This window comes from Falco peregrinus, chromosome 3, assembly GCF_023634155.1.
Source record: "Falco peregrinus isolate bFalPer1 chromosome 3, bFalPer1.pri, whole genome shotgun sequence".
In the NCBI taxonomy this organism is placed as follows: Eukaryota; Metazoa; Chordata; class Aves; order Falconiformes; family Falconidae; genus Falco; species Falco peregrinus.
In genome coordinates this window covers 94454622-94469630 of record NC_073723.1, presented here as the reverse complement: position 1 = coordinate 94469630, position 15009 = coordinate 94454622, and the positions used below count along the sequence as shown (strand labels likewise).

At 44.4% G+C, this 15009-nt stretch overlaps 1 protein-coding gene across 3 annotated transcripts in view; it reads left to right on the top strand.

Moving 5' to 3' along the window:
* Positions 1–15009, top strand: part of F13A1 (coagulation factor XIII A chain) — a 63423-nt gene that overhangs the window by 16945 nt on the left and 31469 nt on the right. For all 3 annotated transcript variants that reach the window (XM_055800039.1, XM_055800040.1, XM_055800038.1), the window contains 2 exons: positions 4201–4452; positions 11412–11530. In XM_055800039.1, the coding sequence (XP_055656014.1) occupies positions 4201–4452; positions 11412–11530 (371 nt within the window). The remainder of the gene's footprint in view (positions 1–4200; positions 4453–11411; positions 11531–15009) is intronic.

Genomic DNA, 15009 nt, shown 5'->3' with positions numbered 1-15009 from the left:
AGCATATGTTAAAAATAACTCACTTCGAATGCATGTGTGTGTGGCCACAGTTTTGTGGTTTAGATGCCTCATTCTTTTGCCGCTGCGTAAATAGACTTTGGCAAGCTTTAACAAACACTGCACTCTCCTTTTTGCCCCTGTAAAGTGTGAGTGTGTGGTGGGGGGCATCCCATACATACCCACATCCACTTGTGGTGTGTTTTGCCATGTGGACCATCACTCATGTTTATTTACTTTCAAAGCCTTGTGATGCAGCACTGAGGGAGACCTGAGCTCCTTTGATAGCAACAGCAGCTATTTGGCTCCTCTTTTCCCAGGTGCCTGGAAACCCCAGGAGGTGCTGAGCTGAGCTGAGCCCCAACTGAAGTGAAGAGGAGCTTTAGGAACCCGACTTGGATAGCTATAGAAACCAAGGTGTGATACGAAAGGATAAGGAAGAAGTATGAAAGGTTTGCAAGCCTGTGCACTGTGCAGCAGGGAAAAGAGATACGTTTGTGCCATTAAACCTTCTGTACAAGGGAGGTTTCTGTAAAAATAATGTCTTCTGATAGTATCATAGCTTAGTACCTAGCATTGAAATGCAAAGCATTGGAGGCCCATGAAATAGGGTCACTGCGAATTGTGTCCCGACCTCTCCTGCCTTGGAGGCAGGACACTCAGCAGCCCCCGTTCAGTGACTGATATCTTCTAAGCTGCAAAAGGAGCCTATAAAAAGCTCACCCAGTGCCTGGTGGTGACAGTGCAGTGGCCTCCAGGCTTCCTGAGTTTTTAGGCTGGATTTTCCCCTCTCCATGTGCTGTTAGAGAGGGCAGACAGAGACATCCCAACAGTGTGATGTCACACGGCGACTTTGTCTTTCAGAGAGCAATTGGCTGTGACATGTCCTCATGTGAAGGCCAGAGCCTCCTACACCCCAAGCACACGTGAGGCAACCACAAAGAACTGGCTGTGGAGCATGGTTCAGGATGCCAGCTCCTGGAGCAAACCAGAGCAGGAGAAATCCTGAGCCAGCGGATGCTGCTGGCAGAAGCACCCTCCTGTCAGCATAAAAAGAGTTTATCTTGTCTACATGGCTCCTGGTCCTGATTCTTCATGGGTTCGGTTAACACCAGAAACCCTGCAGAGAGTGCTCTGCCAGGCGTTTGCAGGCTTTTGGTAATGAGTCTTTGGATAACATTGAATCTCCTTCCTCAGAGACTAACCCAGAGAATGAAATCACCACTGCATGTTATCCCTTCTGAGAAAGGGCTGACATTACAGATATCCCAACTATGAGCCAAAGTTGGCCCTACTTTTCAACTGCAGCCAGAAACCTGTGCTTAACATGTAGATAAAAGTCAAATGGCCAAGCCATCCTGAGAGGACTTCCCCACGATGTTGATAAACATAGTACTGAACCTACGTAAGGATTCTTTTGCCAGTAACCTTGGCATGCAATGCCAAAGTTACTCAGCTTTACAGCACTCCAGTATCGAGACAACAGATGTGTGTATATGAGACTAGTGTGGCTGATGCTGTCAGGTGTCTGGATGTGTGATTACAATTCAGCTCCACAAATTCCCATCAGAAAGAACAATTCTCTCGCTCTTCCATTTGCATTTCAGTTTTGATTTCAGAGGATTAGGAAACCTGTCCTCTCTTCAAAGAAGATATTGGAAATTGTTGGTTGTACTCTTGAGGGCTCTGCCCATCTTCCCAGGCTTCCTCATAGGTTCAGGATTTTATGCAACCACTAGTGAGCACCAAACCCTGCTCATCTATCAGAAGTAAAAATTACTGTTTGTAACATCTTCAGGTTATCCTGACTTCTAGGATATTCCCTTGCCTGGCCTGCAGGGATGCAGGCAATACCCCAGAGCATTTTCTCCTCACAGGTGAGCAAGATAGTGCAGTGACCTCTCTCTCTTACTGTGTGGGAGCAGCTGTGGGGGGTGTGCACAGGTTCTGGGCTGAAAGGACCTTGCATACTCTTCAGCAGCAGCTACAGGTGCTCCCTTTTCAAGCAACAAGTATATGAGGGTGTCTTGTGGCTTTGCATGCAAAAGGGACCTTTGTTTGGAAGTGCGAATAGAGTTTTGCATGTTGAGGTTTCAGAAAAGTGAGAAGAGGCTTGGTACTTTGCCAAACCTGCCATGAAGTGTTAGTGACAGGGTTTCCATAAGGATTTCTTGCAAAGGCCTCATGGCTTCTTTGAGATCCTATCTGGTTCCTATAGGCAGATTTACTGGGAAATGATTCTGCAGACTCCCCACGTACACATGGTGTACACGGACACGGTGGTGCAAAGCCCCACCACAGTACAGCTCCTTCTGTCCCCAGTGGGTTCCTAACCACATTAAAATAGTAACCTCTCCCCCCTCCCGCCTTTCTGAAGGAGGAGAGGGGGGTATTTTAAAAGTAGCACTTGTTAACGCTTTTCAAGGATGTCAGTTCAATTACTTGGTTGGCTCTGCTGCTTTGTTTGTGTGGACTGCTTTTTTAAAATAACAATTATGTCAAAACTAGAAGCAAAATATCAACTGTAGAGGCAAGCTGGGTCATAACCAGTTGCACTACAAAGAACAAGAATATGTTGAGCTCCCAGATCGCCATTTGTTAGCAGGCACAAGACTCTTATCTCTGTTACTTCTATAGGCTCTTCTCTCTAGACTGACTTTCCTTTGATGACTTATATTTGAAGTGTCCAGTGCTTTATCTTTGAGTGTTTTCTATTGATTTTGCTCTCTTATTCTACTCCTTTTTTCTTCTGTAGGTCTCTTCCTTCTGTCGCATCCCTCGCTGATCTGAATGGGTTTCATGGGTTACAGCATCCCTGGCCAACAGGGCAAAGTGAGCTCTTTATGTGCATTGAACTTCTGCAAAATGGAAATTCATGTGCACCGAATAATCTCTTGGATGAAGCACAGTAGCCCCAAATTTCTCAGAAACACGGATGGAGCGGCAGCTCGCAAGCTTCAGATGCAAAGCTGGAGTTGTCCTTTCCCAGAATGTAACACTGTTCAGATCTGGGATTATCACTACATCAGCTGTACAAAAATAAGCAAGCAGAAAAATCAACACCCTTGTGAGTTTAATTTTGAAGCTCTTAAATAGTAGGAATGAAAAATATAGAAGTCTGTCTCTCTGTCTGCCATCGTTGCTTTTCATTACCCTATTTTTGAATGAGAGAGTCTGACTTTCAGCCTAAAATATGAAACAAAGAATAGATTTGAGAATGAGATAAGGAACTCAGCCTTCTCACAAATGTCTTTTCTGTCTGTGCTGCTGGTTGGCTTCCAGATATAGTTTGGCTCTACCTCAGGCTCAGAGGGTGGAGCCTCACACAACTTTGAATCCTGGCAGTGTGCATGTTTACATGTAGCCTGTCCATCTAGATGCTTTTTATAACTGGCAGCGTAAAATAGGCTTCTCTGGGGTGGGATTTGTCTTACTATGAGGTAGACTATCACATGCAGTACTTTGGAGATGTGTCACACTTCAGGTCCTGTTTCTTGCAGAGAAAGTTTCAGCCCAGATGTGCTCATCTATACCTTGAGTATCCAGAGTTGGTTCCCACTCCTTCCATGAGGAGTGGATGCTTGGGAGGAACTGAGCATTGGGTACCTGTTGGTGGACTGACATGTATTTTTTCCACTTGTGTCAACTTGCATGGAAGAGCACTTGCTCTCTGCTTGTCAGCACAGTAGTGCAGTGAGGAGAACAAGGTTCTGCTCTGCTAAAGAGCCCCAGGGCCAGTGCCTATGCCCCAGTGGGCACTTGCACACAATCAACGAGGGTGGTGGATGCATCTGAACTGGGGAAGGGGCTCCTACCTAAACTTACCAACAGTGTAGCTGACACCAAGGCAAGGAGCAAGTTGGAGGGCAGCTTGCTGCACAGGGATAAACAGCGGTGAGCAAAGAAAGCCTGCTCATGCTGGCAGGGCTACACTCCTGGCAGTGCCTGAGCCAGCAAGATTGTAGCTTGCTGGAGTGAGATGGGTGGAAGTGTCTGTGCAGGCTGCTTGCTGGGAGGTGTTGCATGTATTCATGTGGCTGTACTGCCAAGTGACCAGGCACTGTGTGAAGCAATGAGGGAGGGCGCTGGTTTCCACCCATTAAAACTTGCCACCTCTGTTGAAAACAAGACAAAGGGACAGAGGACTGCCAGAAAATTAAGAAACTGTCAAAACAAGGTGAACCTATTCACCTTTCTTTCCAGGTCGCTACCCACAGCAAAACAAAGGCACCTACATCCCAATACTAGTAGGTGATGTGCTAAGACCCGGTGAGTGGGGAGCCAAGATTACCTACAGGGAGAACAACTCCATTCGCCTGTCCATCATGTCCTCTGCCACCTGCGTCGTTGGGAAGTTTCGCCTGTACGTTGCTGTCTGGACTCCCTTTGGCATCCTCCGGACACACAGAAATGCAGAAACCGACACTTACATCCTGTTCAATCCCTGGTGCCAGCGTAAGTACTTACCAGAGTCAAAGGTTTGCACTTTCTGCTGCTGGGCTCATTAGGTTTTGAGAGGGGGTGGTGCAGGAAGGGGACCTTGGTACCAAGGAGGCTGGAGACACTCCAGTTTGGGTCTGGAAATTATATAGTAACTCTGCCAAGAGGCGAGTCTTTCAGGCTGGGGAATAGCCCTGTGTGAGCGGAGCTCCACGCTGCAGACCTGTGCCTGTGCTGTAGCTGCACTCTGCAGTTTTATGAGGCCAAGCCTGTGTTTACCAGTTCAGGGTCTGTTTCTTGTAGTAAACATACTCCAAGGTTTTGCTCTGACTTGAATAGGCATCAGCGTGAACCTCCTGCCTGCCTGTGTGTGCCTTAAACTGACAAGTCACTACAGGCACGTTTTTTTCCCAGGACTCGGTCTGGGGCAATTGTGGCAGTGTCCCGTACTTTGTTGAGTTACATCGCTGATTGCCACATTTGGGAAGGAATATCTGCAGCTGAAAGCCTGCAGGAATTCAGTGGGAGCTGCTGCTCCTGCATACATTGGACGGACTCAACCTGCTGTGCCATCGCTGGTGGTGCCTTCCCACCACTACATGACATTTGTCCTTATGCCTTCCCCTTTACTGGTGACTAATTAGCAGCAACCGTCGCCTCTGTGAGAAACAGAACATTTTGCAAATGAGCCTTTTTTTTATAATCCAGTGGGTTGAAGAACAATTTATTTTTTTAATCTCTTTGGATCTTGGGTAAAATCAGCCCTTCCACCTTCAGAATTGTATTTTACCTAATGAACTCCATGTGTGGCTTTAAGAAGAGGGCAAGGAGGACCAGGGAGGTTTGGCTCAGCCTTCTGACAGGCTGTAGCAATGTGTCTCAGCTTCCAACACTTGTCGGGCTCCAAGTCATACATATTGCTATATATTTAGGTCACCAGCTAACTTTAACATTCTCCTGCCACCCTTCCTTATCTTTCAATTTTTTTACCAGCGTATTTGCATCAAATAATCCCATACCAAACAAGGGCCATCCTACCCAGTGACAAGTAAGTTTAGCGTTATTAATAGAGCCCATTATTCAGCTGCACTGCTGTCAGTACATCCAATGATTTGTGCTGAATTCATTACTTGCCCCTGGTCCAAGGCAATATAAGCAATGATTAGCTTATGCATTATTTAGGAAGATATATGTTAGTGCTGAATGAAGCGGAGTTAGTTAAGTGGGAACAGGAGGGAAGGGCAGGACCCAAGGCCCTGTGACACTGTGACTTCTGTACTTCTGAAAGCAACGTAGAGGCAGGTACCTTAGAGCAGCATACTAAGAGTTTGTTCTGGGAGAGGAGGGAGAATGTGTAACAGAAAGAGAGGAATTGTTGCCAAAGTTATGACCCACTGTAAGCAGACAAAACTGTTCAAGGTTTGTGAAGGCATCGTGAGCCCCTCACAGTTCCAGCTAGGGAGGTGCGATTCTCCACCTCAGTTTAGAGCATCCTTTGGCTTTAGTCCTGGGTATCATAACAGCCAGTTTGTTAGCCAGCACGGTGACTCTGCACCTCTTTGGAAAGGGATAAACCCCAAGGAAAAATCTTAAATTGCCTCAGGTTGCCTCATGACTAGCATGCAACCAGCTAGGGCTGCATGCATCTCTAATGCAGAGAAAATGTGATGTGGGGGCTTGGCTACCCCAGTGTGGTGTGACTGGGACCACACAAGCTGATTCAAGGTGCTAGTCAGGGGGTGGCAAGGGGAAAATCAATCCTTTCTTCACATCTCCTTCCCTGCCAGCCCTGTGTGCTGACTGATCCACCTCTGTTCATGGCACAGGGGTGCTTTGGTCCCCTGTGCCCTTCCTCCCTCCCACCTGAGCTGAATGGGGCCAAAAGCCAGCAAGACTAAAAGCAGGGAGCAAGACATGGAGCAGTGTCCTCCAGCATCAACCATTGGGAAGGCCGATGGAAAAGCTCTGCTTTAGGAAAGCAAAAGAGAGTCTCCAGGCAGCAAGGATGTGCTGTGTGTCCCCAGGCCAAGGGGAGGCAACTTGAAGTCACCCCGGAGGACCACATTTTCATCTTCAGCTTATGTGTTCAAGTGTGTCTCAATGACTTCAGGTCCTGTCCCTTGTTGACTATTGTAGTTTTTGTTTTCTGCTTTTTTCATTTAGATTTGGATTTATTCCCATTTCTTGCCCCCACTTTTGCTCCTAGGTGGTTTGGGCTAATTGGCTCCTATATCTGCCTTTCCTCCCATTCCTTGTGTTAAAAAAAACTAGGGACTGTTTCTCTACACTTTATCCCCTGGCTGGAAAAGATTGTTCGGTGGAATCACAAAAGGGTATAAAAACTCAGGCAATTAAAGTGCAGAAAAAACAATAGTTTGAAAATCTTCTGGAGTTGTTTGCTGGGTTAATAGCTAAGCAGAAAAGTCTGAGTGAAAAGCCTCATTAAAAAGAGAGAAGGCTGATGCCAGGAATGAACAGGGATTGTTATAGCAGGGAGCAGAGTATGGGTTCTGTCAGTGTCTAGTGCAGCTTTCCAACTCATCATTTTGGAGAAACATCAGTGTGTCGGTATGAGCTTTTTGTTAAGACAGAGGCATTTGTGCCCTTTCTTATTACTCCTTTTTTCACTGTAGTTCAGTTTTGACATATCTTCCCAGCCAGGAATGCAGGGTGGGTTTTTTTCTGCTGTTTCAAAACAAGTCTGAATACTTTACCAGTCAAACTACAGAGTATTATGCTTCCAAAGTCATCAGATGCTTTTATATGTTTTAATCCCCTTAGCTACATTTAAGGCTGATCACCAAGAATACTTTAAAGATGCAGATGCAGGGCCTGATCCTGCAAAATTATATACACCAGTTCCAAACATGTGGGAATTCAGCAAGCTAGTGGGTTGAGATTTCAGATACTCAGGAAATCGGCATTACCTACTAAGTGAGGTAAAGCCTGTGAGGAGAGGCAGCATCCTTTCTGCAGTCAGCTGACATAGTTGGGAAAAACAGATGTGCTTCTGGGCATGCAGAGCCCTCTTCAGTTCTGAAATAGAAGATACAAATGGCAAGTAGTTAAGGATAACTTCTTGGAGTTTAGCTTAATTCTTAGCAGTATCAGACTACATGAAAGCAGAGAAGGGCTCCTTTGATCTCAGTACTGTGAGCTCATTTCAAGGAGGTGCTGAGTCCCAGCAACTTTCTGCTGGGGAACATTCAGTGCCTATCAGGTAAAGACCTTGCATTGTGACCTTGCATTGACTTGTGTGGCTCTCTCACAGGTGGAGATGCGTAGTGTATCTGAGTAAGTTGCAGATGGTGTGGGCTGAGGTGTGCATTTCATTCACCCAAGCCTCCTGCAAAGAGCATTGTATTTAAGCAATTAAATATGTTGCAACTTTATTGAGTCAGTTACATGTTTCTGCTGCTTGAATGCCCTAATACTTTGAAGATTAGTAACATGATCGACTTTGGACTCCTTTCATGTGTTACCAGTCATACACATTTGGCCCAATAACATTTTCTTGCATTAATAGCTAAATCTTAAATTTGATCTCTTGTGCCATAGGTTCCACATGGGTAAAATTCACGCAGAGCTTCATCCTCCTGCTACATTAACGTAGGCAAACCGTAGCAGCTGCAAGGCAGCATACTGATCGTGGTCCTGAATGGAGTGAGTTTGTAGATAACAATTGTAGAGGAATGAAGCTGGGTTAATTAACACTGATAATATACAGCTGTGGGCTGGCTTCAGGGGCAGGGGGTTGGCTGATATAGATAAGGTGCAGCTGTGGCTGGTTCTGTTAAGTGGTTGAGCAGCCAATGAAGAGGGAGCAGCCAAGGAAGAGAGAGGAGAAAGAAGCAGAGAGAAAAGAGAGAGTGGGCTTTGGATGAGGGGAGGCAAGGAGAAGGCAGCAGAGGGACTGGTGTGAAGAGTATGTTGGTATGAGATGGTAAAAGACCTTGTTGCAACTGGCTAGTCTGGAGAGTGCTGTGACAGATAACTGTACTCAGTTCTTGCAGCTGCTCTGTGCTTGCCACAGCACTGTCCTCTTCCCAGAAAGATCCCTGGGAGTTTTGTGGTTCCAGTGAGGCCCACCCTTGCATTCCTGGATTCCCACGGGAGCGTGTTGAAGGGAGGCTGGGTGCTCAGGACAACCCTGCTGCCTCCACCTGTCTCCTGGTGCTGCTGTGCTCAGTGGTCACAGCACAAAGAACTAACGTTTCCAGCTCCAGGTGGTTGCTGCACTGGGGATGGGGTCTCCCCATACTGGGTAGCGTCCTCTCATGCTCATACACCTTCCCAAATTGCAAGGGCTGCTCTGGGCTCCTCATCTCTTTACAAGGAGCCTGTGTTCAGTGGGATTTCTCGCCTGCAATAGTCTTCACGTGAAGTGTATTTTCACCTTATCCATCTTCAAACAGGGAAACATAGAGGCTAATTTGCTTCTTTGTAGCATTGCTAGTGTCTTAGTAATTTCCCAGGATAAAAGAAGTGAGTAAAAAGAAAAATGTAAACTGCTAAAGAACAAACAAACCCAGCACATTTCCATGGAATTCTTCTGTTTGTCAGATGTGAGCCTCCACTTGCACAAAATAATTAGGAGTTCTACTATGTAGAGCTCGCTTAGCATCAAAGTAGCCACAAATGCTTCGTATTTTCTTCTAAACAGTCTCAAGAGTAGTGAAAGCTGTCAAAAATCAAAGCACCTGGCTTTCCTGTGAAACACAGAATGCTTTTTCACTTTATCAAAAAAACACAAATACTTTAAAATAATTGACAGAGAAGTTAATCAATTTTCATCTGATTTAGCAAAGATCATGCAGTCTTGAAATAACATAAGCATCTCAATTGATACCATCCGGATCAATATGGATATTTTTAATCCCTGAAAGAAGGCAACAGCACACGCTCCACTGAATGTGTAACTGTACAGAAGAAGATGTGAGTTCTCCTTAAATACGTTCTCCATGCCATTGGTATGGATGTACTTTAATAAAATCCAAAGCTCAGTGAGAGAACACATGTGATTGTTCAATCAGCAGACCAGGCAGATCCAGCCTAATGGAGCCTAGATGATCAGTAACATCTTCAACGTTTTTAGTGGGATGTTACACAGAACTTGTTTAGAGCTGGGAGTTGGACCTCAGAAAAGTCATGTAATACAGAGTTTTGTAAGTATGAGTGTCCCTGCTGGCATAAGTGACTGCAGCTTTTTGATTCACTGTCAAGTTTTAATGCTCTCTTTCACCTGGTAGCCTCTGAATATAATAAACCCATGATCTTCTGCTTTGTGCCTGGGTGCAGGTCGTGGGTAATGACAAGCCTATAAAAAAACTTCTTGATGATCCAGCTCTTAGAAGCCGGGGGAATGCCACCAGCCTGCCACATGCAAGACTGGGTCTCAGACCTGCCCACCTTTGGGAAAAGCTGCCAAAACCTGCCACTTCGGTGTTTGCTCGGGTTCAGATGTAGCCTGCAGAGCCTGTACAGAAACCCTGTCAAAAGTATAATGGCAGGCACTGATCTCCTTAAATGCGATAAAGGCTTCTTACATCTTTCCTTATCATTCCTTGCACACCAGTGTGGAGGTCATTATATCTATGCATAATCCCTTCTATATGTGTAGACATAGACACATAAATACATCTTCAGAGAAAACAAAAACTTCCAGAAGGGTCAGGTATGTAGTTTGGCAAAATCCTTCTCCTAACTGAAGCTAGTGTGAGTTTTGCCATTGATTTTTTTCAGAGGGCTCAGATTTTAGCTTGTTTTCAGCCAAATTGCAGTTTTATGGGCAGATGAAGAAGCCGTTGAGGATGAGGTTTACAAGGAAGTACCAATAAGATTTGCATTTCAACAAAATACAAGTAGTCAATAAGCTTTTAAAAGTTAAATGATCCTTTAGTAATTTGTATTGGGATGCTAAAGAATCCACTATGGCAGTAGTGAGTGGTAGTTTTGTACTTGCCCATATGAAACTATCAGAGGTTATTACTTCCCTTTAATTTGCTATCTGGTACCACATTACTGATTTCCTCAAATTAATTAATTCCAATACTGTTAATTGTTAACCTGCATCTCTTAGTCTCAAAATACAAGCATTGGTACAGGAAAGAAATCCTCGACTATTCTAGTGTCACAGAATCACGATCTGCTTCATACTTACCTGTGAATGTCTGAATAGTTTCATGTCATTCAGAGTTATGTATGAATGTTAATATTTATTATACTAATTAAATACATATTTAATTATAATATTAATTAAAATAATTATTTACCTATGTGAATCATGTTTGCAGGGAGAGGGTCCACACTTATGCTCCTGACTCTTGATATAAGACCAATCTAGGATATACCTTTTGTATATGTTTTGTTAAAGTTCTCTTCCAGTTGCTTCCAGTTTTCACCTGGACACTTGAATTTCTCCTCCTATTAGCTGGTCAGTCAAGTTGCATGGGGGAGTGATACTCCAGTCAATAACTTACGTACAGAAAAAGCAATCAAACCTTTCTGTTAATATACTGTAAAAACTGTATTCCATTTTTTTTAATGCATTACAGATTTTTCTTTAGATCTCTTGACTTGAGCTGTTTTCCATTAACATTAATAGGTTTGAAATTGTTCTTTGATCTGTTTGTACAGATGCAGAATTGCATCATGGTGTTCCAACTTTTAAATTAGCGGTACACAGTAATCATAAAATTCTTGATAAGATGTGACATTTTAATCAGACTTTACAGATCCTGAGAAAACAGGCAGGAGTTGTCGGCATTTTTGCATCTTGCATGCTTTTAAGTTGTGTATCATATTCCTAAGTGAGGTCACTATTTCCATGTTCTTGTAGTCTGTTGAAGCAAGTAATTCCTTGCTTGATGTGAGAGGGGCACTTTTCATCAAAGACAAGTGTATTATATGCTAAGATTTGTTTATCTGTCCTATATGAAAACTAAGCAAATCTATTTTTTTGTAAACTGATGCAGAGGATGCTGTGTATCTGGATGACGAGAAGGAAAGGGAAGAATACGTCCTGAATGATGTTGGTATCATTTTCCATGGAAACATCAACGATATAAAATTTAGAAGCTGGAGTTATGGTCAGGTGAGCTATTTAGATCTTCTCTGGCTGCTCCCAGCAGGGACAGCAAGTGAGTTCAATTGACACCAGACTGTGGTCCAGACTGTGGGCTCTGGAGTGCATTATTGGTCTCTTCTTCAGAAAGACAAGGGGATTAATTTTAAAATTGTATGAAGTGGGTGTATGCCTAATCCAGAAAAGCAATGGTTATAATAGCTAATATTTAAGGATCTTGTTTTAGGAGCATTATTTCAGATACTTAGAGGTTGCCTGTTGAAAGTTACGATCATGAGCTGAGGTTTCCACAGTAAGCAGTATTTCTGCTGCTACGTTGTTGCTGTTTCAGGATCAAACCAATTCAGTGAAAGAGTACAGAGATTATTTTTTTCTTTTTCATTTTCCAGTAATAGGTTGTATTGCTTTTTGTCTTTTTTAGTTTTAGCAGCTTGGTGGAAATAATTCTGATCTTCTTGGGGGTCAGCTTGTCACAGGGTTCCTATGACAAACTGGGATTTCATCCTAGAGTTTTAAATTTCCTCACCACAGTGACAAAGGGGGGGAACCTCTCCCTTTGCTGCCTGGACTTGGCAACATCAGTCTCCAGTAGCCTTTTGCAGCCTGGAGGTGACACCCTCTGCCAGGCTGGTGTGGGGTACTGGTGTGCCTTCAATAGCATCACACTTACTGCTTGTCTATTTTACCTCAGTCTGTTTGTAAGCACTAACCAGTGTGAAAATCCCTACAGGATGGAAGAGTTAAGTTGTTGTGTGAGAATGGGGAAAAGGCATTAACGAGCAGAATCAAAACAAGAAAAACTAACCCTAGCTGTCACTCAGAGGGGCTCCAATGGGCAGTTATTGGACATGGTGAACTCTGCACATCTCACCTCCTGGGTTTTCACAACAGCGCAATTAAGAACATGTTGAAGTATTTCCTTAGTGCTACAGTGATGGATCCGTTCAGTTTTCGTGGCACGTCCCTGGCGCGGCCTTGCAGAAAGGGGCTTTCTTGCTTTGCATTCTTTCCCTCAGCTAAAGACAATCTCGAAGCTTGAGCTGGATGGATTGCCAGTGTGCTTGCCCTGGAGAGCTCTTTGAACTCGCATCTCTCTTGTTTCCTTGTTTAAGGGTACAATTTCATCTTTTTTTCCTGCGGCAGCACTGCCTTAGGGAGTTCCTGCCTCTGCACCATTCCTTTGGTTGTGTCAGCGCTGTTGTTTGTGGGGTCTGACTGTCACCCTGACTGAGATAAAAATAACCCTTAAATAAGTGGGGGGGGGCAATTCCATAAGCTGATGGTGCCTCTGACAAGAGATGTGGAACCAGATCCTGAGGCCAAAGCTGGGTGTGCTTTTATGTTGACCAAAAATGCCCCCTCCTGGCCCTTCCTTCCCCCTGCAAGTGCTTGCGCAGCCATGCAGCGAGGCTGGAGAGCTGATCCAGCTGAATAAGCATCTCCTTGGGTTTTTTTCTTTTCCCTTGGGTTATATTTTGGGCTTGCTCTGTTCCTAGGTCTGGGATTGACTCCGTGACAGATGTAAGGGAGAGGGAGAGAGTGGAACGAGTGGCTGGAGGTGGAAGGTGCTGCTTAAACCAGCTGCTGGATTTATGTCCTAAGATGCTAAATTTATGGCCTATGGTGGCTTGGCCTGCGGTGCTTATATTCTGCAAATCTGGCAGCTTCCCGACACAAACACCAGCCTCCCTTGAGAAACTGCATTATTTATTTGGTTTTGCTAGGAGGGAGTTCTGTCTGGGAGGTTAGGGCTGTTCCCTTCGCCATCTACTTGCATTCCTCTGTTGTCTGAAAATGGAGGGCATGATTTCCACACTGGGCTGTAGTGCACCTTTCACTGTCACATCCCCATGTGAAAATTGAGTGTGGCAAACACATCTAAGGGGGCCCAGGTAAAAAGTTTTAACGGAATTGAACATTTGAGTGTAATACACATCTCAGAGTGCAGAGCAATAGAGAAATATTCTTCTGGTTTCAGTGAGGTAGTGTATGTGATGTTCCTGATCTCACCCTGACAATTTCCAACCATTAAAAACATGCATCTCCATCATTTTCAGCAATCCTGGACATGAAGAATAAGAACATTGCTGTGAGTGAGTAAAAGTACTAGCAGCAAGGCCTATATTATGAATAGGGCATGCAATTATGCATTTTGTATTTATGCTATATAGCCCTGTACAACTGTGCAAGTAAAAAGCTTAAGGCTACATACAGTCACAGAGGTGAAAGGTGTATAGTCATATACAAAAATACAGATAGACTTGTGCATGGTAATATTCTTAGGCTAAAAAACTGCTTTGGACGACAGCTGTAAGCTTTAACTCAGGTTGTAAATTAAAAAAGAACATACAGTTCAAAACTGGGTTACTAGTGGGAGATGACTGTCACAGCTGCTGTCTTTAATGAGCAGCATCAACATGAGAGGAGGAAAGGCAAGAAAAATGGACCAAGGAAGAAAAAACAAAAGACCAGTTGAAACATGGCTGTAGTGAATGAGGATGGAGATGTTCCTTGTAACACGACTGTGATTCCTTTCTTCTAAGAAAGCACAAATACCTAGTCACTCAGGAAAGCCCACGGGATTCAGGGGAAATTCGACTCTGGAAGAAGTCTAGGCACATAGGAATTCTTTAGCTGAAAAAGATCAGGAGCTGGATGCTATATTGATCATTTAATGTTTTTTTCTGAGAAAAATAAAACAAAACAGGTGGGTATATAGATCTTGTTGCCATCGTGAGTTGTGTCATATCCCCACGATGAGCTGCGTTAGCTTTGCAGCCCACTGTGCACATGTATTTTTATGGCATGTGCATTTGGTTGGATCAGCCCATAGGCAACACGAGACCACCTCTGCCTGCAGCTGACTGTGAGGAACACAGCCCTAGCTCCACCAGTGCAAAAGGTGTGGTACAGCCCCTCTTACCTTTATTTAAATGGAAGGTCATCTACTAGAGACAGGTTAGCATGCCGGAGGATCCCACTGAAGGCCAGCCCGACGAACGCACTGCTCTGTAACACAACGCATGTCTGTTTGCAGACAGGGCCCCTTTGCCTGTGTGTTTTCTCATGCCTCGTTTTCCATCTGCAGTCTTTCCCAGGTGGCTCCGCCAAAGTTCCTTGGTCCCGAATATGGTTTATTTTCATTTCAGCTTGTGTTGAGCAGTCAGTGCCTGCGCCTGGCCCAAGTTCACTCACCTGTCCTGGCTGCCTAATGCTGCTCTGGTTCCTCTGACATTTCAGGGTTGTTCAGCCTTACAAATGCTATGTTTCTGTTCCAGTTCCCACTAGATAACATTTTCATGCCAAGAGTGAGAGCAAGAAACTAATTTAGTTTGATTTAATGTTTTTAAATCCCTGGATAGAGAAGAAGGGCAAAACTGTCTTCAGAGTTAAGGCTACTCTGCATCCTACTCTACTGCAACAGCATAAGGCAGCTAGACTTTACAGCTTGTCTGATTCTCCTGTTAATCCAGTTATTTCACAAGCAT